General features: G+C 45.1%; 2 protein-coding genes across 2 annotated transcripts; both read right to left on the bottom strand.

Annotated features, from left to right (window-relative positions):
- Positions 1-8713: 8713 nt before the first annotated feature.
- Positions 8714-9502, bottom strand: LOC117148397 (keratin, type I cytoskeletal 14). Its single transcript, XM_033315766.1, has 2 exons — positions 9455-9502; positions 8714-9391 (listed from the first exon to the last, which is right to left on the bottom strand). The coding sequence occupies exons 1-2, from the start codon at positions 9464-9466 to the stop codon at positions 8885-8887; spliced, it is 519 nt and encodes a 172-aa protein (XP_033171657.1). The 5' UTR covers positions 9467-9502; the 3' UTR covers positions 8714-8884.
- Positions 9503-10072: 570 nt separating this feature from the next.
- On the bottom strand, positions 10073-24328 carry LOC117147033. The gene is made up of 19 exons (XM_033313731.1): positions 24241-24328; positions 23443-24176; positions 23202-23361; positions 22901-23144; positions 20288-22829; positions 19881-20224; positions 19610-19820; positions 19188-19546; positions 17167-19129; positions 16939-17097; positions 15337-16883; positions 14649-15273; positions 12324-14592; positions 12093-12262; positions 11953-12039; positions 11332-11891; positions 11075-11275; positions 10319-11009; positions 10073-10251 (listed from the first exon to the last, which is right to left on the bottom strand). The coding sequence occupies exons 1-19, from the start codon at positions 24311-24313 to the stop codon at positions 10189-10191; spliced, it is 13002 nt and encodes a 4333-aa protein (XP_033169622.1). The 5' UTR covers positions 24314-24328; the 3' UTR covers positions 10073-10188.
- Positions 24329-27636: the final 3308 nt, after the last annotated feature.

Genomic DNA, 27636 nt, shown 5'->3' with positions numbered 1-27636 from the left:
AAACCTCATGATGACGGGACGACTATGGTCCCTTTAGCATGTCCTTTTCTATACACTTTCAAGGATTGATTTTATTCTGTTATATATTTAGCTTTAGTTTATCCTTGTTATTTGGTAAGCACAAGAAGTTTGCTTTTCACAACAAGAAATTCGTATAAAATGGTTTTTGGATCCGCACTTAACACTTAACTTAAGTTGTTGTGTTTTATTTACTTTTTAATTAAATCGATTGCACTATAATAAAAGTGCTTTCTCCTATACATTTGTCTAGCTATGATAGCTCTTCTTTATTCATTTACTCACCAACTCATTGATTGCTTTTCAAGAGTACTATTAACGATGCAATCTCTGCCTGCATTAATCACATGGATTTGTGAATTTTTAAGGGCATTTGATCGCCGCCTCTTGTACTTCAATGCTTATTTATAACATTTCCATAATTGTGGGAACGCATTTGAAATGGCTCGCAGTCTGTTTGTGGCTCGCACTTTTCCCCGCGCTCCTACCCGATTTTTCTCTGTTCCTTTTAGCCGTCTGTGTTTGTTGGCCAACACGTGTCAAGGATTAGGGGTTGGCCTGCGGCTGGACTGCTGCTGCCCTGGGTCTGCTTCATTAGCGTGTGTCCATCGGGACTTGAACCCAGCCCCGCATAATTTGCCCCAACTTTAACCCTTCAATGGGCCAGTGAATGGGGGGGAGGAACCGAAGCGTTTTATCGGCTCGGACCAGCAGTCACTAAAAAGGCTTAAGGGCTGCACAGACCGCAGCTACCAATGATGCATCGTCATGGAGCCATCCAGCCAGCCAGCCAGTCAGCCTCCTTGCTCTCCTGACAGCTTTTCAAGTCCGGAGGCTCCAATCCTGACTGGCATGCGTTCGCATGGTTCACTGGCATATCCGTTTTCGATGCACTCAGAAAAATGCATTACACGTCATTGAAACTAGTTCCTATTAGTAAATATGTGTATATAGTTTTGAAATCGGTTATGATATAATAATAAATAATATTTTAAAAAGAATATATATCTATATATCTATATATAATATATATCTGGTATGTATTGTAGTTAAAGCACAAACAACTTGAATAGTAATTTATTTTGGTAATATTATATTTTTGGGAGTGCAACTTGCAACGTCAGTTGCCTTCAGACCTAGCCCCATCCCGCATCCCTATCCTCATTTGACTTACCTTGAGCCCTCGTCGTCCTGCCTGCAGCAGTTGATCATTTCTGCTCGACTGCAGCCATTGCCAAGGATATAATTCCATTTATTCGCAACTTTTTCCGTTTCCTTTTAGGCGCTGCCTCCACTTTCCTTTTGGCAAGCTTTAAGTTTTTCCTTTTATGTAAGCATTTTTCTACAGCGACTGTGTGATTTATTTGGGCCGAGTTTTGTTTTCCACCAAATTGATTTCTGTAAGTTATGACGGTTACTTCGGTTTTTTAGGGTTCTTGCCAGGCAAAGTTCCATTCCCAAGATCCCTGCGATTGATTTACGCAAAGATTTCGTGCAATCTATGGGTCTACGGATATTTATGCGATGGGCTGATAATCAGACTCAAAGTATCTTTTCTAAATTATGGCATATGCCAAACCTAACTAAGCCACTCTCCATTTCGTTCATTTATTTTTTTTGCCAGACTTTAGTCTTACTTTTGCTTAAGCAAGAGCTTCTTCGTTCGCTTTCATATTTTGTAATTTCACGAGATCATAAAAACTTATTGCCACACTAAAGGCACAGAAAGTTTTGCTGGCTAAAAATAAATCCACTTGGTAAATTTGTTTGTTTGTGGCATCCCATTAGGCTCGTTTTGTCCTAATATCAATTACCAGGACGGGAGCCAGTCATAACCAGGATCCCGTCGCGTGAAGGCCGTAAAAAGAGGGAGAGGAGCCTACAAACTGGAGGGCAGCAGAGCACAGAGGACATCGGGAGCCGCTGCCGAGATGGAGCAGTGGCAAGAGGTGGAGAAAAGCCATTAATGGCCCAAGAGGCGCCTCACTTCTGGGCCAATCATGTGTGGCTAAGTCCTAGGTGACACCAGCAGCTAATAGAACAATGCGAAGAATCTGATGGGCTGGAGACGGGGATATACAGGGCCACATGGCCATGCTCCGGGCATTTCTCGTTTTGTCCGGACTCAATTGAGCCCGAATCAATCAGCCATCAACCATGAGCCAACGATGAGCTGGTGAACATGCGTCGCCCTTTCGGCACTCGGAGCTCGACATCAATTAGGAAATGCAATTTCAGGTTTCGATGACTGTTCGGGTGTGTGTGCGGGCCAAGGATTTCGGTGGTCCTCGCTGGACCCTGAACTGGCAATAAATTTAAACAAAACCAATTTTGTGTCGCAAAAAGTTTGTCACCCAACAGAAGGGAACTTTGAACAGGACTATGAATTATTGAGTCGATTGCAGGACACACAAAAATAAATAAAATGTACAAAGGACAAATGAAAAATTCCGTTCCCGAAATTGTAAATTGTTGGGTATTACGAAATAAAGGCTATAGGTCAAATTAAATTGGTGTTTGCATGTATTTGCTTCGAGATAAAAAAGGATTAGTGATTAAATTCCACGTATCTGTCCTGTCATTACTTACATACATCCTTATAATTGTTATTTTAAAGGTTCGTGTTCTAATATTATGATTTTTCCTTTTTTTAGTCTCGCAATTTTCTGTTTTGGATTTTAAAGAAAGGTCAAAAGGTGCAGGGTACTAAAAGCTGTTTCTGACAACCTGGGCGAATTTGTCACTTTATATTTGCTTTAGCGTTGCGTATACGCAATGTTGAAGCTGCAGCCGCCAGAGGCAAGTCAGCGTGGAAATGGCAAGAAAATTCTACATGCATGTACGAGTACAGTAGAATTTCACTCGTTACTTCGACAATATTGATTTTTCTCACGAAAATATGAAAGAATATGAAACAGAAACCAATTTCAGAAAAGTAATTTGATAAAATTTGCAACTATATATGTTATAGTTTCAGTATCCTAGTCACCTTCGGATTTTAAAAATATTTATGCTCATGTGACTGGTTCCAAGGAAGCTCCACTGTACCTGCTCGATGAAACTGAGCTGACAAAGGAAATGTGCGTGGCAAGCGGGTGTCTAAGCTGCGGCACGTTTCGCAGGGAGCTCTAACTAGCAGGAGTCCGTGCCCCTCATGGATCCTTTGTATGGAAGTGCGAGGCTGCCAAATCAGCAAGGCAAAGCAATCGCAGGCACTGAACGCTGGAGACAACCATAAAACGCCTGGCAAAGGTCACGAACACAACCTTTTAGCTGCTATTTCAGTGCAGAAATTTATTTTCCCTCGCTCGCTTGGGGCTCCCTCCCATTTTCCCTACCCCCAGCCCTCGCCTTCCATCTCCGTCCATTTTCCGCGCCACGCATCAGCGATTTTCACTCACCACTGATAGTTGGCACCGCAGCGGAGAAAGCAGAAAGAGCGGCGAAAGTGAAAAGTGAAGGCGTGGGCCGATGCGAAGGTGAAGTGCCTCCGAAAAGTAGCTGGCAACTCTGGCCAAGGACGCCGCTCACGAGGATACTTTAAAGAGCAAGCCCGCCTCAAAGGATATCCCTCCTCCTATTCTCAGGTTTGATTAGCCACGCTCTGGGATCTGAGATCTCAAAGACATGAAAGTTACTTCCAAATTGCGGGCCTTTGTGGTCCCTACATTTTTCTTTATATAAAATTATGATACCCTTGAAACTACATTCTAGTATATCTAAAAATTCTTATCTATTTTTTGGGCATAATCCAAATGTATAGGCAATAGATATTATTTGTAAAAAAAAGGTTGACTACCCTTTTTGTTACGGCATAAATATGCCCAAAAATAGAGCAGTGTTATCCAGGATACGGAACATTGATCAGCTAATCCCAACTAATGAAAACCCGCTCAAACGTTAAATTGAAGGAAACTTTGAGCAAAAGGGTCTGCACCTTAGAAGCAAAAGCCACACAAGCATTTCAAACCTTAAATAAACGAATTTAAAGCCCCAGCACAGATATCTGTCATTATGAGTTGCCTATATATCTCCTGTGGTCGGGGAAATGGGAATACGTGTCTGGCATTCACAAGGTTGGATTTTAATGCTTTCTCATCACACCAAAGGCGCCGATGTCTATATATATATATTCATACATATACAGGGCACGATAATGTTGGTAAGCCCTATGCAAATATCAGAATGATAATAACGCACTTCGAACTGAAGGACCTTGGGATGCGGTTGGCTTGCAAATGGAGAAACGGATATGAAGCCGAGCTTCTGCTGTGCCCTTCATTTGGAATAATATTTAAATAGTTTGGCAAATGCAAAGCCATCAAGTACTGTATACCATATACCCAGCACACAAACAATATAGGGGGTGTATGAAATGTGCTCGTGTTTGCGTTCTTGTGATTTATGCCTTTCTGCACAAATATTTTCTCATTCATGTTTTTATTTTGGGCTATTTTTGCACGCAACCCAAAATGGGGGGATCTAAGTATGTATAGGACACAATTTGGGTAATAGACAGGACATCAAGGTGGCGCCAGATTTAAGGGACACAAAATGTGAAATACAATGGTATGCGAAAGCAAACCTTTTGCGACACCATGAGCACGGGTTGTAGCCATAAATCTAGCACGAAACACAATGAGGACGAAGGACTCGCAAACCTTCACCCCATTAAATTTCGAACACCTGAACCGCAGGCGATTTGTTTCGACTGGAATTGAGTATTTTCGACTGAATCTTAAATGTTTTACTTTACATTTGGCACATTACATTTAATGGCCCATATTTATTTTAAGACATTCCACCCTTACTTTTTTCCCGGCCGGATGAAAACAGTTGCCTACTTCTAGGCGGTGCTCATAATCGCTTAACTTATTCCATCTGCGAGAAATGGTATGGGACGTTGCGGGTGCCTTCCAATAAACGCTTCCGAACTTTGGCCAACGATGTGCGAATGATGGAGTGGAGTGGGCGGAGTGGGTGGATTGGTTGGATTGGGTTCCAGGTACAGAAGGTTGCTTCCTTCGCCATCTTGGGGACCCTTTTTGGGCTTTGTGTGCCGCGTTCGCTCTGCCATAAAAGTCTCGTAATCATTACGAGCCAGCCAGCTGTTTTCCCTGCCACGCGCAGCATCCGAAACAAAACAAAAAGTGCTACAAAAAAAGAAAAATAAGAACTCAAAGGAGCAAGGAAAAATCAGGCAAAAGGAAATGGCGCTGGCAGGAAAATAAGGAAAAAACATTGCTGCCTCCGATGGCTGAAGTTCGTTTCGTTGCGAGCGATTTCGGAGCTTAGCCTTGACTCGCTTACGGCTGACACTGAGAGAAATAAATGCATTTAACAGTAAATTATACTTGGGTATAAAAAAATGGCATTTGGATTGTATTGCAACTGTAAACAAATGTGTCAAGTAGAAACTCTATAATAAAGTGCTCGACTATACGATACCCGTTAACAACTTAATAAAACCACTCGAAAATTGATAATAAATATTGATGGTCCTTCGGGATTAAATTCAAAATCTGTTAAATCAGGTGGAGCTACTTAGACTGTGTCTGGCGCGAGATAAATATTTTCTCACAGTGTAGAAGAGCGCGCATACGCAATGTGGGCGTGGAGCGCCATCTTGACGACGCCTGTTGTCACTGGCTTGGGTGTCTAATCTTATCTGTTACTTTCGGCTGCCGCTCCCGTGCGTCCGTGTGTGTGTATCTGGCTGTATGTAAGTGTGTCCTGGGTCGCCTCCTCAAAGTCATTTAAAATTGTTGTGCACAGAATGTGCGAGGAGAGGGGCAGGATTAGGGGCAGTGGGGAGCATTCCTTACTTTTGCCTCCATCACAAGCAGCAGAGAATTCCTCCTAATTTGGTCCACGCGACTTTTATGACTTTAGTGCGGCCCCACTTTGCCATTTAATTTCACTTTCTGCAGGAGATTTATCATTAAAAAGGGAAGAGGAATTGACTTTGGCTTTTGGCTTTGTAATTCGCCATTGATTCATATTTTTATACACTTTTTAATGCGTATTCTTGACTCTGCACGTAAAGTGCTAACAATAAAGGCTACTTTTAGCTACCAGATCGTGTGAATTTCCCTTAAAGACATACAGATTTGCTTGAGGAAATCGGGAAAAGCTAATAATATCATACGCTCATTACCGAGAATTGAGAACGAAGAGTGTGCCAAAACTGACGTGTTTACCCGCTAGTCAATAATTTTGCCAAAGGAACTTCCCACAGTTTCATCTAGGACCACATCCTTCAAAGGCCCTGATGCATTCACACCACTTCACAGCTCATTAGACAGGAAAAGCTGTCGGTTCCAGGGAAAGCAGTCGACTCTGTTTTTCTGCGAATGCAGCCTTTGAAATGCTTAAAAATAACAATATGAAGGCAACTCGAATCGTTGGGCAATTGATTAATTCGGCGTTATTAATGTTCCAGCTATTTTTATCTCAGATGTGGCAGCTGGAAAATGGGAAATGTAGCTGAGCTGCTCCTAAAAGTCCATCGAGGGCCACGTCTGCCTGTCAAGCACGAGGACACATATGATGTCTCAATGGAATGGAGGGCGATAATGTGAATGGGCCATGGAAATGTATTTCCCTTACAACTCAGCACTCGAGGCTGTTGTCAATTTCCGCTCTCGTCCTTTTGCCACCTCGCAGTTTCCTTTTCCTCATCGATTGCCTGGCTGTCTGTCTCTATGTCCTTCTGAGTGCGGAAAACTCTTGCACGTGTACAGCTTCTGGCAGAAAAATCAATTAACTTAAATTAATTCCACGAATCCAAAAGTTTCCCCTTTTGCCAGCCCATCTGTACGTATGCCACCCCCCAGATCACCTCACTTCGCCAGCCTTCACATGAGCTTAGCATTGTAAATTTGTTTGCCAGACTTTGGCTAAGCTCATTGGCTGAGAGCTTTGGCTGCTGTAATACCAAATGTTCCGACAATTTAATTTGCATTTTATGCGCCAATCGATTGGATAGACTGGGATGTCGGAATTCAGGCGCTTGGCTTTCGCATAATATGCTGGGGGCTTAGGCCAGCTAGATTCAATTGCCACATATGGCCTAGGCAAGTGGATACCTTGGTGGGAGGTGAACCCATCCTCAAATGAACCCATGTAATGTAAAAGTTGTTCAAAGGTTGTGGCGCAGTAACTACTCAAAGACAATTTATTTGGGGCACAATGCACTTACACCTGTTTTTGTGGCAACAAAATGGTTGATTAAGCTCTTGTAGCAATCCAAATATATATATCTTTCATAAGTCATATTGTAAATAGCAAAAAAAATCTATTGCCACAATTGTATTTCCTTTGAAAAATAAAAATTCCCCCTAAATGGCGTCGATTGAGCCCGTCAAAGTAGACAAATGGTAATTAGGCCAACCCCCCAGGCTGCTGATCTGCGATACGCACATTTGGTCCTGGCCAAATGGCCATTCGAAACCACGACAGCAAACACACTGAATCACTCAATTATCGTTTAATCAGAATGTGCAATTACCAAATTTTCCAAATGAGTTGATGAATGATGCAAATGGCATCGCACGGTGGACACAAAGAGCATAACTCAACAATTGAATTTCGGTCGTTTGGTGGTGATTAAAGCTATGTTTATTCCGCCGGATGAATGAATCATTTGGAATATTTTCATAATTAATTAAATTCCATCACCACCTGAACCTGAACCGGACCTGACCTGTTGGAAAATTGTAATGAACAATGGTTTCCTGGGTGTGTCAGAATTTAATTACGAAAAAGTTTTGCTGCTCTTGCGTAGAATAATGTATTCGAGCAATTTCTGTTAAACGAAGCTTTTCAAGTTGTCTAAAAATGGAGAAAAGATAAGATTTGAAGAGCAAATGGATGAACTATTTCAGCATGTGTGTCTTTCTGTTTGTGGATGTAAATGAAATTAAAGTTCCCGACACGTAGGCAAACACATTGTACACTACACATACATAGACATACATATGAGGCACATCCTTTGGATACATTTAGCTCACCAGTCGTGTGCGTGTGGAGCTACAAGTTGTGCATAAATAATTTGCGGCAGCTGCGCTTGATTGACTAACTGACTGACTGACTGCCCTACGGAATGACAGGCATTACGGGAATGGGAATGACTTTACTAGCGGCGTGCAACAAATGAAAATCATTGACAATCGCGGAAAAGTTGCCGCACGTCCCCTTCAAGGACATACGGGATATAAAACCAGGCAACACCTTACCGGATGAGAAGGCGTTGGTTTGTGGGTGGTTGGTCGGTTGGGTGTGCGATGAGCTTGGGGTGTGGAGCGTGCGCACGTCATCGGTTTGAGGGAAACCTGCCCCACACTTTCCCACACAGCGTCAATCAATTCGGAAAAGTTTAACGAACCTGCGAGGTATATATGTCAGTTGTCAGCGTGTGTATACGCACTTTGCCGCCATCATAAAAAAGGACTGCTCAAAAAAAGCTTTGCTCGAGATTCTGAGATTTGTAGCTTTGAATGGAAAAGTTAGCATAAGCTTTCTAATTTTCGATAACAAATTTCGAAAGTTTGGAGTCTACATGTAAAGTGACATTGCTCTACTTTCACATTCTTATCAAGAACTTTTAAGCTTCGGAAAGAACCCAGCTAAGATTAAAACCTATGGATAAAAGCATATGCCGAAAATTTATGGAACAAAATTATATTTTTTCGTTTGTTTATAGACTTCAATTAGTTCAGTAACGTCTTTTATTTTCAGTATATTCTGAAAACGCAGTACTTTATCTTAAACACTATTTTTACTCATTAGCTTTGTAAAATAATACTCTTCGATTTAGAGCTGGCATTCCAAAACTTACACACCTAACCAACCACGACTGTCTTCATCACCAGCCGTGCTCCTTTTGCAGGACGTGCTTGTAGATGGTAAAAGGAACAGGATAGGGCTTAGGCACCGGAATCTTGATCTGCTTGATCACCTCGACGGGATAGGGTTTCTCCACCTCGACGGGGTATGGCTTCTCCACGGTGTAGGGGATCTTCTTTTCGGTTATTTCGGGTACTATTTTGTACACCGGCACGTGGATCTCCTGCTGGACGGGCACGTGGACGGCGTAGGGTTCCGGAATCTGCAGCCGAATTACGTTGGGCACCTGAACGGCGACCGGATGGGGAATGGGCAGTGGCACCTTTTCGATCACATGCACCGGCACGTGCTTCGAGATCTCCGAGTACGTGGTGGGTGTGTGGTGGTGGAAGTGGCCATCGCCTCCTCCGCCGCTGCCTCCTGATCCGCTGCCGCCGCCTCCGCTTCCCCCGTATCCGTAACCATCGCCATATCCTTCGCCACTGTGCTCCGAGGCGCAAATCAGCTGAATACTACAAATCAGAAGCTGGAAGACAATCCAGCGTTGAAATGGGATGCGATGATTCCCTATTCCCATGGCCGCACTTACGAATCTCCACATTTTGTCTATGTCCGTGGCTACCTGGCCGGATCTCTGTGCAGCAATGCGAATGGCTGCAATCTGTCCGCTGGTTTTTATAGCTTGCCCAAAAGTGAAAGATTCGCAATTGGGCCTAGGACGGCCGGTTGATGTAACCATAGCATTGAAATAGAAAGTATTGCATTACCACTCGGCTCGCATAATTTCCATTGTGCGCTTTTCCAGGGAAACGTTATATCAACAAATTGGGTTCAACTGGGTATCAAGTGGTTCGAGTGAGCGGACATGGTCCATTCCATCTCGGATCGCCTTGGCTCGCCTCGCTTTAGGGTTAAGGTTGTTACACGTACTTGAGTTCTGCCTGCCGTTTCCGTCAACCGTGGCCGTGGCAGCACCAGCTGCAAAAGTGATAGTCATCCAATTGGTCCACCGCAAGTGGCTGCCACCAACTTGCAACATGCAGCATGCCGCATGCAATCGTTTGTTGCTGCTGCTGCAGGCGGTCGGGCAACTTTTAATCAGCGGCCGCGATTGGCGCAGACAATGAATAGGAAGCAGAAAACTGGTCGGGCGTGTCACTTGTTAACTTTGGCCAACTATGGCCTGGAAATTATGACACCAAATGCATTTATATATGGTTTGATTTATTTTTACAAAATATGCCTGTCGGTTATGCATTAGAAAAACCTTATATTCTGCAGGGACATAACTGAACTAGCTAACTAATTGTGGCGGACTATAAACTACGACGTTACATTTGTCTCGCTCTCCGGCTCGTCTCCCCAGTCCCAGTTATTGAAGGAGTCCTGCAAATGTAGATATAGAATATATAAAGAATGAAATGATGAAGTATGAAGTCAAATAGCTACTTACATAGTCGTCCAGATCGTACTTCTCCTCTGGCAGAGCCTGTGGCGAGCAGGCCATGTAGGAGACACCCGTGTTGTGGGCGGAGCACTCGCAGGTCTGGCTCTGGATGGGCGTGGCACTGAGGGCGACCCGCTTGGCGAAAATCGTAGCGAATCGCTTGATCGGATACTTTCTCTCCGGCTGCAGCTTGCGGGCACTGAACACAGATCCCTGTGTCTCCACCGCTAGCGTTGTACAGATTCCCAGATTGCTCTTCGGGATGTGGGTCGTGTTGCGGGTCTCCGCATCACCTTCGGGGAACCGCTTTGAGTAGACCAGCCTGCTGTCCAAGCCAAAGAAGTGACGCAGCTTTTTGCTTCGCTCAAAGTCGAACTCCGTGTCGGCCAGGATGTGGAGGTTTACGCCCTCCTCCAGTAAATATTGCAGGATGGATGTGTAGTCGAAGCGCATATCCCTGGCCGCACATTTACTGCACGAGAGCAGGATGAAGGTCTTCGATACGCCCGGCCGGAAGTTCAGCTTGGCAGCCGCAGAAATGGCCATTAGGATATCGTTGCTGCTGCCATTTCCGGTGTTGATGTGGCCAAAGTAGTCCGCCAGCTGTTCCGGCTTGGAAGTGAATTCGTTGTGTTCGTATATGACACTCCTGGCTTTGTCATATGGAGAAACTCCTCCGAAGGCCATCACAGCGTACCTATGGTTTTAAGGATTGGCATAAGGTCATGCAGGTGAAAGAAAGACATTTTGGAAAACACTCACCGATTGTTCGTTAGCTTAGCGGCCTGGAGCTGCTCTTCTATGCTGCTCACCACTGTCATGATGTTCTTGGACGTTTTGAGATTGGCATTGCATTCCTTAGCTTCAACGATGAAGACGACATCGCTGCTCCTTGGAATCTCAGGTCCTGAGAGCTCCATGAAAGTACCCTCTGGCACGTATGAGCCATTCGAGAGCTGACAGCTAAACAAGCAATGATTAATACTCAAATTTGGTTATTAGAAGCTTAACCAACTTACAATACACACTGAGAAGGCACCCGCATGGGTACCTTTAGAGCCGTACAGGCCTCAATGTAAGCCAAAGCTGCTGCACAGGCTCCTTTCACCGCCGGGTGTCCCTTTCGAATTGGCGGCGACTTCATGCCCAAATCCATACACATTTCGTAGAAAGGAGTTGGATCGAGGACTGCACTACAGGTGGCCAGTATACCGGTGCGGAAAAAGCTGCTACAGGCATCACTGACCTCCTTGCTGACCTCTTGGGTCGGAGCCAGCTTGTTCTGCCTGCACTGCTTCAGGCTCCACGAATCCGTGAACCGCTGCGTCCCATTGGAGATCACGCCACTGGACATGGTGTACTCGTCGTAGGGTTCGTTGTTCAGGGTTCCCAGTAATCCCGCTGTCCTGCCAAAGTACCATCCACTCACCTCGAACCAACAGATATCAAACTGAACATTGCAGTGCAGACTAAACTCGGTATCTGAGGTGATGGAGAGTACGTCCAGATCACGATGGATGTTCACATCTCCGAGTTTAAGAGGTAGGATGGGTTGAGGATTGCCATTAATGCTTATGTGCTGGGTATAAGTTCAATAGATTAATATCTACTGTAAAACACCTGTTTTATAGTTGACTTACATCTGTTTCGAGGTCGATTTCAATCAGTTGACCATTCGCAATAAAGCTCAACTTGCGTGTTAGTCCTTGGCCAGCCAGTGATTTGCTCTGAAAGAAATATATTTAATTAAGTAAGCAAGGCATATTCCCTATATACCTACCGCTGGTTCCAAAAGCAAGGTGAAGTTTCGTTTGAAGAAATCGTGGGCTAGCAGATAGCTGCATTGGGAAGTGGAACGTCCAGTTCCTAATTCGTCAAAGTTAAGATTCAGACCCACATAACGCTGATCGAAGGTCATGTAGTGACGCGAGTCAATCAGCAAGGCGCGAGCTACGAAATAAAGTAATAATTAAAGTAAATATAAAAATAAGTATAAACTCAATAAACTCACAGTAGTACGGTGGCAGCCAGGTCTTGGGATCCAGATGGGTGCGCATGTTATAAAGCTTCATGACGATCGATGAGTTGGTTTCACTAAAGAAGCTCTGCGCCTTGGCGAGCACCTGGTACTCGGGAATCTCCTCGAACTTGGGCGTCTCGTTGAAAGCATGCCAGGACATGGGTAGCTTCTGTTCAAGGTCAATAATGCCCACTTCCGGATCAAAGACGAACTTGGTCTTGGCCTCCCTATACATGTCGGCTGTTTCTAAGGCATTCATGGCGTAGTTACGGAACTTATTCCTCACCAGACCGTAGACCTGGTGCAGGCGGTGTTCCAGTTGCAGTTCGTCTGCCACCCAATCGACCTTGGCCATGACTTCATAGTACTTCTGCACCATTATCTGCACCTGATCAATTTTCTCAAGTTCTTTGATTTCCTGCCAGATTTCAGTAAGGACCTCGTTCAACTCAGCGCCGAAAGGTACCAGTTTGAAGTACTTCTCCTTGACAAAATTCCAGGCTAGCGTTGAATACTTCTTAATGTTGGTGATGGCATCGTTAGCCTTGAAGTCCCGGTAAAGTCGCTCTGCATCAGCCGTAAAACTGGAGACCTTGTTGAAGTACGGAGACTCCGCCAACTCATTGGTGCGCTTGTATATGAAATCAAACACCTCCTTGCTGAGGTTCCAGGCTGTAGTCTCTATAAAGCTAATCATCTTGAAAAGATGAGGCTCGAATAGCTTTAGGACTGCCTTCCAGTGGTTCTCCGCCAATGTCCAAGTCTTGTGCCAAAGATTTTCAATGTATTTTATAAACTTGATGTGCAGATCTTTAATAAAACTGTCGTACTTTGCGATGCCCTTCTCTAGCAGAGCGGATATATAGACGAGACTCTCGCCATGGAAGAATCGGGACACCGCATCCAGAAGATTGTTGTACGTGCTTTTAATGGTATCGATTAGCCACACAATGCTGTTCCGTAAAGCCTTTCCAGAATCCCCCATTGCCTGCCACAGTTCAGAGAAGATCTTGGGCAGTGACTCGATGTGATCTCTGATGGCGAGTTCATCCAGGATAGTTAGCGTGAAATTGACTACGTTCTTGATATAGAAATCATTTGCCTCGTACGACTGATTTACAAACAATCGCAGATCAGCGAGATCCTCCTCCAAAACGCTCAGCTGGCCAATATCGTCGATGAAATCCTTATTGTACTCCTTGGCTGTGTTCCACACCACGCCCATGGATTCGGTGGTTTCCGTATAGATAGACTTAATCCAAAAATCAATACCTTCCGAGAATGAGCTGTACACCGATTTGCCCACGGCTTGAATTTTTTCGCGAACTTCCTGCCGGATTGATGGACGCCAGTGGAAGCGGCCAGTGATTAGACGTGAGTGATTCATCTTTAGATACGAACTGACATCGATCACACGTATCTCCTCGTAGTTGCGCCAAATGTCCAGGAATGCACTGCGTGTGTCCGGAATGTAACCCACCATTTGAAGATTCTGGCTGGCATCCTCCGTCAAGTTGAAATCCATGCGAGCATAGCGCTCCAACATGTCAATGTATATGTAACCTGAGTGGTTTGTATCAGGAGTGTCCCAAATTGTGGCATTCAACCCGTAAATCGGATACCGAATGGTTGGCAGCAGGTGTAGTCGCACTGCGTGGAATGGCGACTGACGTTCGTATTCCAGTTCCCGCTTATTCACATCGAGCAGAGCCAGGAATTTACCGTATCTCGCCGGGAAGATGTCACGCTTGTAGTGGGCTGTAGACTCCGTCTTATAGTAAGAGTTCCTGGCCGCCAAAGTTCCATTTAACTGGACATCCAGTTCGGAAGCAATATGTTTGCCGTACACGTGAAAGGTGTAGTTGGTGTGGCCCAGTTCACTGTATCTATCCGTCAGCTGAGCACCCAGCTCAATAAGTTGGTCAGGATATTCCGAGTAGTCGATGGTCAAGTGTGTCCTTAACAGATCACGCAGCCCACGGTAGTACGTCGCCTTGCAGTTTATGTCCTTCTCCAGGAGGGGATGTGCCACCGTCAGCGCGATGGTGCGATGTTCCCGATCTCCACGATGCAGGGGTTCCGCTTTCCATTGCAGATTGCTGTGTATAGTCTTGGGCTGTTGGTCGTAGTTGCCGCCCAGCCATTGGAAAGACAGGTCGGAATTAAAGTTTGTGTCCGTCATGTAGTACTGTCCTGAAGAGGAGAGATTGCGCTTCGGATAGAAAATTTCCAGGGCAAAGCTCTGGGACTCATTGCCAACCTACGGGAAAATTCCTATTAGGTTATCATTCAAATATGATCGATCGTTTCGCTTACCTTGCTGAAATTACCCAGCTCTAAGTTGTATCCAATCCATGCTGTTTCCGACAACTCCAACTTTGAGTGATGCCTGACAACTTCGGGGCTGACGTCCTCGTACTTAGTGCTAAGCACTACGGCACGATTCGGATGAATGGCCACCACCTTGAAGTCCTGCGCCTTGAGAGTGGCCCTTGAGTGCAACTCACCGGTGAGATTGAAGTTCTGCGTGTTCCTTAGCTCGTAGACCTCGATGTGCTTAACGTCCTGGGTTCCGGCGGGGTCGCTGGCATCCCTGGTGCTGACAAAGTGAATTCCCAGCGGTTTCACTTCGTTCTCCAGCGAGATGTCCGTTGTCTCCTTATATATTGGGGCCTTCGCCTGTTCCACCCGCTTGTACTTGCCATCGAGCACTTGCTTCTCATTGTAGACGACCTTGACATTTCCTGCATCCTGATTGCGCCGCTTTTGCAAGCCATACACCATATCCGCTCGATGCCGTGTTGCCAATGGAACTTCTATTTCCACATTGCCATTGAGGTTGTGGTTAAAGTTGTTGCTGTCGCTATCATAGTTGCTGTTCAACTTGAAGTAGGCAGTATCCTGGGGCCAGAAGCAACGACAGTAGCGGTAGCTCTTTCCACTGCAAGGTGAAATAAAATTTATAAAATGAATTAAGAGTACAGTCCATTGTTCGCTAACTCACTTGTTGGTGGTAAAGTTAAAGTCTGTCTTTAGCCAACTGACATTGAGGAAGGTTGGCAGTGTGCTGTTGAAGATTCCATGCATGTTGCTTAGCGAACTAAAGGACACATCCAGATCGGTAATGCGACGACTGGCAGGATAGTCCAAGGCGCCCACCACGTTGTGGTGACCCGACTTTTCCAAGTCATAACTTCCCGTAAGGGCAAATGTGTGTTCATTCTTAAATTTGGGCGTGATTATCCTTGCAGAGAACTCTTTTTGGGCTCCCAGCTTGTGGAGCAACTCAAAGTCACCCTCCACTACAGACAAGTTCTGAATCTTTCCCCACTCGACATGGCCCAAGCCCTTTTGGTTATTGGTGTCATTTTTATAAGAAATTCGTGACAAAAGCTTATTTTGTGCTTCCACACTCTCGTAGCTGGTCTCAAGGACGAAATCAGGATTGTTGAACTGCTTGCTGATCACGTTGCCCTGATAGCTGGCACTCAGCTGGTGGCGATCTCCAACAGGCAAAGGCAACGCGGTGATAACTCTGAACTTGAAATCATCAACTGACTTATATTCTGCACTACCATTTACGTCGAGATTCCATTTGGAATCGACGCTCAGTCGTCCACCCGCCTGCAACTGGGCGTATGTTTGTCCCGGGTTCTGGTACTTGGCACTAGCGTGGACAATTCTTGGCTTAGCATTTGGTCTCTCCAGGTAGTTTTCCAGTACCAGCTGCATATCCTCGGCTAGAATCCAAGACCACAGGCAGCTACCTCGGCCTATATACTGACCGATCTTATACTCGCCCACTATGTGGCCTCTTTCATTCACAAAACCGACGTCCGAGTGCAAGTGCACCGTATCGATTCCGAGCTCCTTCCATGGGGTCTCCAAGTTCAAGTCTCCCACAAGGGAACCCTCGGAGTTGGGACTAAGATTGCCGTAGAAATTAATGCGTGCGATTTCTGGCTCCGTGCTCTCCACTAGAACTGAGAAATCCATAGCTCCGTTGGTCTCGCTGACACTGTAACCTCCTGACATCTGGCACATTTTGCCATCCTCAATGGCGCTAAAAGAAAAGCGAATCTTCTTCGGTCCCGCCTCATGGATGTTAAGTTCAATCACACCATCTCGACCTCCAGCTTTGGGCTGTACCCTCAAAACGACATCGATTGGCAGACTATCGGTCATGCGGACGGCTCCTGTGACTCCATATGTTGCCATATTTCTGTACAAGAACCCTGAGACATCATATCGGCCGGGATCGCTGGGGCTTCTAATCGCAGTACCGTGCATGGAAATGTTTCGGAAGTTTTTCATTGGAGTCCACACCTCAATGTTGAAGACATCTTTTTTCTTGTTGGCACGCGCTCCGTAGCCAATGCTCTGGCCATTCTGGCTCAATAAGTTAAGATCGAAATTGAGCTGGGGATTCTGACCCTTGATGACCAGAACAGAAGTGGACGCCATCTGAAGTGGCAGCATGGTGGTTTTAATCCTTCCATTGGCGTTAACAATATAAGACGGGTCAGTGTGCCAATCCGTGGCAATGTGAAGCTAATAAAGAAAATAGGATAAGTAGGCTGTAATATACTATTACTTTTCGTATTACCTGGTTGAGTGTTCCATTGTCGGTGACCTCGAATCGAATATCAATGGCTTTATCCACGGCTGAGAAGTCTTTCTTAAAGTACACCTGGCATCCATAGTGGGGAATGGCGTCCGTCTCCAACAGGATGCCCACGGAAGTTTCCAAGAAGCTGTCCTCGTTCTGAGTACAGAGATTGTTGTTTAATATAATTGTTAATAAATTAGCTTCGTTTTAGACACGAGTACTAACCTCTATGGAGGCAGCCATTGAAAGATGTGTGTGGGCCGTAACCGCACTGATGTTGCCCTTATAGGCATTCTCATCCAGTTCGAGGTGTCCGTGAACGTAGATTTCGTGAAGCATTTCGTAGGGTGTGAGGAGCGTGATCTGTACGTCATGAGCCTTGGGCTTAACATTATCCTGCAGTGCGGTGTAATTAAACACAAAGCCCAGCTCTTGTGTGTTGTCCTTGTCATCGTTGACTACAAATTTGACGCGCTCATAGAACGCGTTGAAGTGTAAGTCAACGTGATACTCCACAATTGACTTTATATTCTTGGCCACCGCAAATGGTGTAGTCACGGTCAAAAGATTGTGGACATTTATGTAGTCAGGGTAGTGGAGGCGATCCTTGAACTCCACCTTGCCCTGTGGCAGTTCCACATGGCCTACAACCAGATAGAAATCTATGATCTCCTGAATATCCACATTACCCACAATAGTTGGCCACACAAGAGTGTCCACCTGGAAGTCCGTGAAGTAGGAGAAATACTCCTCATCGGCATCTGGCTTGTAATCCATCTCAGCATTAAGTGGTTTGAAGTCCGCGTCGTAGAGCATCTCCAATTCCATTTTATTGCTGCCCAGTTGATTTACCAAGTCAGACTTCGGTTTTCCATTGATTTTCACACCCAGCTTATAGTTGGACATCTTGCCGTGCAACTGAAAGACAAACTCCTTCCTCTTCAGTAGCTGAACAATGAAACCGTTCTCTTCGAAGCCAGCCAGTGGGGTGAATACGTGGTAGGAGTACTCAAAATCGGTTATATTCTGCATGTGCCATACGCCAGTGAATCCCAGGGTGACATTGTTCCACAGCCCGCGCATGTCAACATGCTCCGGATTAAACAGTGCAAATATTGCCGCCTGTTGGAAACTTTCAATCGGCGTGGCCACACTCAGCTTGACGTCGAAGTTCAGGAGATTCTTAACATCCGCCAGGACCTCCACTCCAAGAGCTGCCGTGGGAGCCCTGACCTCCGCCACGGCATGACGTTTCTTTTCGTTTAGTCCAAAGCGGGCGTTGATGGTGCGGAATTTCTCCAACGGAGTGGTGATGTTAACGGTTAGCATGTTGTCCGTAAACTTTTTGACATAGCCGTTCATTGTCAAAGTGAACTCCCGAAGATCGAAGTTTAGGGAAGCTGCTCCACTGACCACACGTTGATCGCTCAGTGAGAAGTGTGCCACCAGACCACCTTTCTCGTAGCCCTTGAATGGACTTACCAGATGCACTAAACCAGAATAATTATTGTATCGTTGGTTTTTCTCAATCTCCCAACTGGAGTCCATGCTGTAGGTGTTAAATGTATCATTCTGTCCACTGTATCCAAGATAGAGCTCTGTGTCCACCTTCTTAACATCCATCCAATGCTTTACCTTCACATTGATCGTGGGAATATCCCGGATGGTGCTATTGATGCCGAAGCGAACATCAAAACTCATAAGTTGATCGTTGACGTCGTAGTCGCTCTTGTAGCCCACCTGCAGCTTCTGATCACCTGCCCAGAAGAGCGTAGAGTTGACTAGGATCAGGTTTTGCAGACTATAAATGCCAGCATCAAGGCTGTTGACTCGCCAGCCTTTGAAAGGCGTCCGCAGCTCGGCTTTTACCCAGTTATGGAGTGTATGGCCAGGCAGAATACCCGCTTCGTACTCGAACTCGATCACCTCGTTGATGCTCCAGGAGGCGTGGAGCTTTCCGAAGTATTTGGGTCCTCCGGTAAAGGAGTTAAAGCCAAAGTTAATGGTGCGCTCCGGATAGGTGATCATCAGATTTCCATCGTAGTGCTTTGTTCCAGGATTATTGTATTCGGCAAGTAGGCCCAGTCTCTGGCTAGGATCGCGATTAGCATCCCACTTCAGCTCTAGAGAAAGCTCCTTGCGCTTGTCCACATTTAGCAGGCCAACTTGAATATGTACATCACGTATTCTAAGGGTGTAAGACATGTATTAAAGATCCTGGCTTTAAAAATGTGACTTAGACTTACTTATCCATGTGAATTTCCAGCTGCAGGAGTTTAGGCTGCTCTGACAACAATTTAGCATTAATCCAGTAGTCACGTTCCTTGACCTTTAGTCGCACCTCCGCATTGGTATTGCGATTATGGTCATTGGAAGCATATTGTATTGTAAGGCCATATGGATCTTGGTCATATTTGGCTTGAATATCATAAAAGATCAACAACTGTTTTCGGCGATAGATAATGTTGAGGGAGGTTATATTGAAGGATGGACTTTCCACAATCATTTTAAGGTGGTGAAGAGCCTGAACCCGCGAGCTGCGATCCTTGTAGTTTGCCTTGACTGCGACTGAGTGTCCAGTAAACCATGAACCGTTAATAAAGATCTAAAGAGATTTTAAATTACATAAACTTAGTACCCACATTAAAAATATTGATTTCATTCTTACGATATAATCCTTGGTGGCTTTCTCGTTCACTTTAAGACTGGCTGTGCACGAATTGAACTCCGGTACGGTTACGTTCATGTAGGCATCAATGGCAAATAGGTTCCGTCTTGGCAAATGGACGGAAAACAGTCCAGTGATCTCCTTCTCAGGAGCGTACTTAAGACCAACGATGACATTGTGCTCGGTTCCGTTTTTCATGTGTTCTTTGTGCCTTCAAGTAACGATAACACATTTAAAAAACTTTAAAAATAAGATTTAAAAATATACTTACCTAACTAAAATGCGGTAGTCAATCTTTGACCTTGGAAGCTTCAGTTCTAGACTGGCTCGCGTTTGCATTTCATCCAAGAAGGTGTCGTCAGCTTGGGAGCGAGCAAAGACCAAACGAACCAAACTAGTGTAGTTGGGATTAACATAATCCGGCGCATTATTGTAATTGATCATTCCTTCGGTGTGGCCTTGAAGACTAAGCCACGTTGATTCCGATGCGAAGTTTAGCTTGGGATATGCCGAGGTCTGGAGCTTCATGTTACCGCGATACTCCGTCTTGCTCTTATCTCCATTATTAACCAGCTTTCCGGCAAAGTTAATCTCCTCAATCTTATTTGCTTGGAACTAGATTAGAACAAAAAATTACGTTAATTAATTGATTAATTAATTAATTAAGCAGATACTAACCCTGTATTTAATGGTCATGTTGGTTGAGGTGGTTATCTCGGTTTGGACGACGTTACCCTTGATCACAGCCTGCAGCTTTTTGGTCTCAAATGAGAGATCCACATCATGTTGCTTGATACCATTCTTCTCGTTTACTTTTACGGTGCCAGCCAGACCAGTAATGTTGACACCATTAATGGCCAGCAGCATACGAGGATTGTAAATCCAGGCAGTGAAGTCCTGGTGCCTTCGCAGTTCCATTCCAAGGTCCAACGATCGATTTCCATTCGTATCTAAGTAGATATCCAAGCGTCTGAAATCCGGGTTTCCATCATAGCTGCAACCAGCGGAGACACGATTAGGTCCATTCACAAAAGCCACGGATGCATTGAAGGCATCGGGCACCTTGGTCACATTTGCAACCAGAACCCGGGGAACCTTTGAGCCCGGAGTGGTAAACACCAGCGAAAAGTTGTTGTCCTCTTCCTGCTGATCCCACTTGTACTCGAACACGTACTTCTTAGCACTTAGATCAGACTTCTTCAGAATCAAGCTAAAGTTAAGTGGTCCTGCCAGCAAAAGGCTTGGGTAAATTTCGGTGGCATTGCTCAGATCTGGAACACTGTAGTGGGAGCACATCTGCAATCCGATGGCCTGATCGAGAACTGGCCAGGTGCATGTGGAATTGGCACTTCGCTTGGCAATGCCCTCCTGGGGCAGTTGCTCCTCCCGCTTCTGTACCAACAACTCGGACCGCACACTGAAAATCTCGTTTTTATCCCGGGGAAGATCAAACGAGAACGAGACCAGATTGCGGCCACGCACCTTAAGCTTGGCCACCAGCTCGGAGTTAGAGTAGAGGTTGCTCTTCACCTTGATGCCGGATTGTTCCCAGAACATGTCCGTCTGCATAGTGGTGATCACATCCACGGACACCGAGGGCTTAAACTGACCTTCGACATCAAAGTGCCAATCGGTGGGCGGATCCATTTCATCCAGGTTGCCACTAACTCGAAGGTCTATGGAGGAAGCTCCAAAGGCATGAATCGCCAATGGAAGTCCGACTGCCAGGGGCACTGTATATGAGGCATCCAGAAATACCCGGGACTTCGTATACGTAAACTCCTTGCCGGAAAGTATATTCTTTGCCTGCTGGAAGGGATTGAATTTGGCAGCCAGGGCCATCACCTCCACCAAAGACTCTACGTTGAAGTAGCGCAGATCGTTGCCAAAGACCCGTAATCCAAACTGTGCCCGTGGATTATTGTAGTCGTACTTCAGCTTATAACCAAGACTGTCAACGTTGCGATCGATCTCCTGCTTACGTGTGGTACTGACATCTCGCTTTTGTCGCTTATTACCTTCCAAGGACTCCTCAAAGTCGTAATCTTCGTCCTCTTCCTCCTCAGATGCACGAGCTTGTTGCTGAGCCTTCCTCTTCAGTCGCAGATTATCCAGACTCAGCAGATTTTCGAGGGTATCGTCTTCCTCGGCGCTTTCATTGCCCAGCCAGCGATTGAGGAAGGAGAGCTTCTTGCGCAGCAACTGACCGCTCAAAGGTCCTTTGGGACCAAAAGCGTTAGCCGCCAACTCCTCCAATCCTTCAGCGCGGGCCGTGAACTCAAAGAAGTTAACTGACTGGCCGAAGAGATCGGCAGTAAAGTTAACACTAGCAATGCGTGGCAAGTAGGAATCGGTTCCAAAGATAATATTCGCATCCGTGGTTGTTCCAAAATTGTACTCGTCGAAGAATAAACTGTGTTCGTAGTTCCTCGAGAACTTGCGGATGTCCATTTTAAAGCGTTCAGAGAGCTCATCATTAAGCAGCAAACCCTGAGCCTCGATGCGAACTGGTGAATTTGATTTCGCCAGGTTGGTCAGATGGGACCACACGAAGGAGCCCACCTGGTTGATTTCCTCATGTTCTAGGATCGATTTTATGACCCCAACTGATATGTAGTCGGGACACCTCATGGCCTGCAAGTAGCTGTATATACGCAGTTCCGAATTCAAAGTATAGTTGCCGTAGTTATCCAGGAAGTAGCTTCGGTGTCGAGCACAGTCAACCCTTCGGAAAGCCAAGATACCGTGTAGGCGAATATCCACAGGGGCTTCGTCCTCACGAATAATCCACTGTAGCTGTTCGGCGAATGCAGATGACACCACTCCAATGTTACCTAATCCCTTCAGCAAGATCACCATACGCTCACGGGTGCGACGCTCTCCCTTAAACAGGTTATACAAGTTTAGAAACTCGGTCTCCAGAAGATTGATAATCTGCTGAACTCGAAGGTTCTCCTCGCAAGCTTCGTGGTGTTTGCAAAAGCTGTGCACCACTGCAGTGGCTCCCAGGGTGTATTCCGCATCCAGTCTATTCTTGGCGTATTCAAGGATCGAATGGAATGTTTCCAGGGTCTCTTCGTCGGGCCGTGTGATGAAGGATAATGCGGTCATCCAGTCGTGAGCCATTTGCTTGGTCAGTTTTTCGTTGATAATCTGATCCCGCATCACTTTATATGAGGCGGTGCTACCAATGAAGGGAAGCGATTCCAACAGGTGATTTCTGCAGTAGACGATTTAGAAATATTATTTAAAGTATATATTAACTAGTTCCTCTGAATTAAGCTTACTTACCTGCCCTGTTCGCAGGTACTAGCAGACCGCTGGAGCAGCACGGATAGTGTCTTGTAGTCGAGGCTCTTGGAGGTCTGCAGAAAGTTGGTGAAGACATCGATGAACTCACGCTGGATATTGGGAAAGCCAACTCTACACATCTCCACCAAAAGTTCCCTGGCAGCCTTAATTTCATCATGCGAAGGCTTTACAGCAGGTGTATGATCAAATACCAGAGTGGCACGTCTATCGACTAGCTCGGGATCTGTGGATTAACCATCGTTTATACATTGCATTATATAATTAATAAGGAATTATTTACTTTGTTCTAAGAACTCTCCAGCGCTGTAAGACTCCACCCCGTCGAGCCTCAGCCGACTGGTACTGGTGGTCAGGGCACCTGAGCTGGCATTGGAGAAGGGCACCAGAAGATGTGTCTCCAGACATTTGACTTCTTTATAAACGTTGTTATCAATGGTGAGCTAGATCAAATTGTATAGAAATTTATATAATTAGGTTTGAGACAATAAGAGTACATTGATTGTTTTACAAATTGTACTTACATTGCAGTAACTTTGGGATTTAAGGATTGGCCAAATGGTCTTGTCGTCGCGGAATGTGTAAGGCGTAGTCTGGAGAACGGAGTGGGTGGCATATCGCTGTCGGCAGGAGTTGATGTCCTTGGTCTTGCGTATCAAGACATAGGAACTGTCAGTGTCTTCCAGTGCATACTGCACCTGACATTGACCGGAGACATCGGTTTCAGTTGTATTAGCATCGACGTCGAAACGCATCATGGTATTCTGGAAGGCCGAAAGGATGCCCTTCTTGATGTTGAGCACCCATGGTGTCTCCTGCTCCTGCGGACACACCTCGCTGATGAGGCCGTCGTGGAAAGCAAATCGGAGAAGATTCTTGGTAAGATCCACATTGAAATCAGAGCTCTTAGGATGCATATTATCATAGTTTTGCGACTCAGATTCTTCGTTAGCCAGATTGTCATAGTAGTCGTACTCCTTGGTCTTCTCGGAGGAATCGCTCTCGTCGTTATTGAGCTCGTCCAACGTATCGTACAGCTTGGCATCGTTGATCCTCAAGTAGCCCTCGCAGGGCTTTGGGAAGAAAATTTCCAAGTCGGACTTCAGCAAGAGGTCAGAACTGTTGTCGCCGGATCCGGCGAACTCGGTGCGCACAGCAACCGTGTATTGATATTTGTAGAGTTGTTCGCCATAATTGAACTTAGTACTTTTCGAATCACATTGAGGCCGTCCGCAAATCCGCGGATCTTTGAGTGGATCTATAAGTAAGGTGTTAATGTGTGAATAAATCTTTGGTATAAAAAACAATTGGAAAATAATTACTTTCTCTCACTGCCTGAGTGTGTGCGATAAGCAGAAGCAGCCAAATAGCCGCCTGTGGCTTCAGTCCACCCATTATGGGCTTCTCCTTGGCTATCGAGGATTCTTCGTATGAGATTGGACCCGGTTACATGTGGAAACCTGCAAGAGAAGAATGTGACATGCAAGTTGTAGATAATCCTGTTCAGCTGCGACTTCATTAAGAATCATCACTGCCAGCTGACTGCACCGACTACTCGGGGCCTTTAATTGAATAAATTTTGCAACTGATTGGACAAAGGGGAGAAACAGCCGAGTTAACTTCGGAGTGCTCGTATTTGACATGCTGACACCAGCAGGAACTCCAGAAATGGCAAAATGAGCAGCCCGTGTAGTTCTGTAATATTCGCAAAATGATTTCTCACTCAAGTGCGTTTTGCTTGGGAATGGGTGCGATTTCCTTTGAAGCCGCACACATCCCGTCCAGAGCCATCCGTCCATTATTATAACACGCCACGCCCCCTGGCCACAGCCCCCTGTGGAGCCGAATGCAAAGCCAAAGCAAATCAATTGAATTTCCACTTGATTCCACATAAAACACACAAAACCAAGACCCAAGGAGTATCCACCAACCCTCTGCCATCATTAATTCCAGCAATAAAGTGGGGGCACCAGGCGGAATCCTGCGAGGCGTTCCCGACAGCTTCGATTGATGCCAACTGTTGTTTGCATTTGCATTTGATTTTAAAGCTGCAGCTCACAAAAAAAAAAAAAAAAACAAAAAAGAAATCAGAAGAGAAGAGTGTAAATCCTTTTTTGTTTTCCTCCGTGCACTCTGCTGTATTGAACCTTACAGCTGCATATAAATCCTGCATCCTTTCAAACAGTGCTGGCATAATGCTGACTTAAAAAAGATGTTGGTGAAAGTCAACAGAATTATATATATGCATTAACTATAACGTAAAAGAGTTCAAAAGATTAACCAGACGAAAATCCGAGCTTAAGGCTCAAAGAATATTCGGGATCTTTTCAGATGCTTTAAACCAATTGAATTTTACTTGGCTAGCACCCTTATCTTTAACTTCAAAAAAGGACAAACTTAAAGCCTTATATAAATGCTTCTTCAATTTAATTAAATGCCAAAACCTGTACGTGTGAAACAGAATTTAAAAATTTTCCGAAATACGTCCATGTGAACACCTCTGTCCCACAAGGCCATCCTCCTACGCTTCCTGCGGTCTGATTGCGGTTCTGGCTGCTTGCTGACAATGATTGCTGCAAGAAACAGTGAGAGCACTTAACACTTTTTTGCACTTCGACTCCTGCTGCAACTTATGCTGCTCCGGATTTGGCCAGCGTGGCGTGTACATCAATTCGTTCATTTCCATCGAGGACTCCCTTGCTGCGCAGCACCCAGTCCACCCGCTCGCAGGATAACTGTCGGAATCCTTGTGTGCGGCTGTCACAGATTGAATTGCGTTTGCTGGTGGCTGCCCGGGTAAATAATGATTGCAAATCACGCTGCTGACGCCAATCGGGCCAAATTGAAGTTTCCACTATGTTTTATCGCTACTTTTCTCAGCAGGCTCCTTTCGTTCTAGGTTCTATCACTTCCGTTAACATATTGATATATGGCTGCTCATCAGGGATTTTAAAGTACAAAGCACAGCTTAATATTTAAGTTTGAAATTAAAATTCATAAGCTGGAGTTAGCTGGTTCCTATTACACACAAGCAGCTTAGCGAAAATGAATTAAAAAAAAACTCATAATCTACGAAGTTATGGGCTTAAACCAAATTTCGTCAACCAAAATTGGTTTAGCAGCGCTGCAGCTTATCAATTTAGATTTCCCACGCACGATGCATTGAGATTAGCGAGTCAGCGCCCCACAAAAACCCAAAAAAAAAAAACAATGCCAGCTTGAATGCACTGCAGCGAGTCAGTGGTTCCTCCCACAAGCCCGCCCACTTCAGTATTATTATCTCCCTTTCAGCGATGACCCCATGACCCTTAAAATCTGCACCCCACCCTGCAGGTCATTCGACTACTCCTGTGCTACACAAATAGCAACTTTTTTGATTTGGTCCAAATGGAAGTCCAAATATCTCAACCGGCTGGAAAATTGTTTAAATAGTTGTTTTTGTTCCGTCAGAAATATAAAAATATTTTCCTTTTGCTTTTGAAAACTACAATTTTAAAATATCTGTTTCATATTCAAATTAAAAATGGTTGCCTTGAGCAAAAATTAAAATATTATGTTGTTGTATTAGTGTTTTTTTCTCAGTGCACGCCTCTAATACTGCTGCCGTTTTTATCCGCAAAGCAGACAAAGCTGATAAGCGATAAGCGGCTTAACTTCCGCGACTGCTCGGACGAACGAGGACGTGAATCCAGATTCGGAATAGGAGTAGAACTATCGTGGCTTGCTAACCAGCACATATATAATTTGACAACGATTTGCAAGAATAATAATAATGGAAATGGGATTTCTGCGGCGTGCTCTTTGATGATTTTTGCTGCACTTTTGGCCTAAGCCTTTGAGCTTGTATACACACCCGACACGACCCCGAAATCAAACGCCCAAAAAAGTGCAATAACAAGGCAAAGAGCACATAAATTCAAGCTCCCCCACCTCTGTGGCCCGATCCCCAAGCAAACAAAACTTACGATTACTTGGCCAAAGCCAGAGAAACTCAGGAGCCATTTGTTTTCATATTTCCCCCTCACACACTCACACCTCCCCGGGCAACTCTCATAGAACATTTCCCAGGCAAACATTTTGGTAAAAATGCAATTTTCAAGTGAAGGTGAAGTTGCAGCCGAGAAACTGGCAGAAAGTGAACTGCGAAGGCTCTGGGGCCAAAGGGCGCATGGAGAACTTTAGCAGATTGTTAGCGAGTTAAAAGAACACCTGAAATGACGATTTGAAGTAGTAGAGGTATGCATAAGCCTTTCACATACATATGTACATAGAGATCGAAATTTAAGAACTAGTTAAACAAAATTGACAAAGAAAAATTCTTTACAAATAAACGAAATGAATTGCTTGACTCTAAAACAACAAGCAACCAAATGTTTGTGCTTTGTAGCAAATCATGTGACAAATGGAGCAACATGCGTATTTATAAAAGAATTTATACGAATTTTTTGATTACCAACCGATCCCGGAAACAGTACAGCAACTCCAAAGTTGATTTTGATTATGCCTTGTTTTCTGAGTCTGTCTGGTGGCATCATGCCCTGTGATCCAATGTGGCACTAAATTCAACAAAGGGGAATAAAATGCAAGGAAATTTTCACAAACATAAATTCCAAAGTAAATGCAATTACGTTTGCTGCAGCAATTTTCCGGAGCGGGGTGGCAAAGGAACACCTTCGAAAAAGGGTTTGGATGGGGGGGGTCGTGCGTGGCACATATGT

The sequence above is a fragment of the Drosophila mauritiana genome, chromosome 2L (genome assembly GCF_004382145.1).
Source record: "Drosophila mauritiana strain mau12 chromosome 2L, ASM438214v1, whole genome shotgun sequence".
NCBI lineage: Eukaryota > Metazoa > Arthropoda > Insecta > Diptera > Drosophilidae > Drosophila > Drosophila mauritiana.
Note: the sequence above shows the minus strand (reverse complement) of the source record. Positions and strands in the feature narration are given on the sequence as shown.

Bases quoted from the DNA above. Each gene is read 5' to 3' on its own strand.
- LOC117147033 (XM_033313731.1), bottom strand. From the start codon at position 24,313: ATGGGTGGACTGAAGCCACAGGCGGCTATTTGGCTGCTTCTGCTTATC. The intron at 24,177-24,240 runs GTAATTATTTTC...CCTTACTTATAG, and splicing joins CACTCAGGCAGTGAGAGAAA to ATCCACTCAAAGATCCGCGG. The intron at 20,225-20,287 runs GTTAGTATCTGC...GTTCTAATCTAG, and splicing joins ACATGACCATTAAATACAGG to TTCCAAGCAAATAAGATTGA.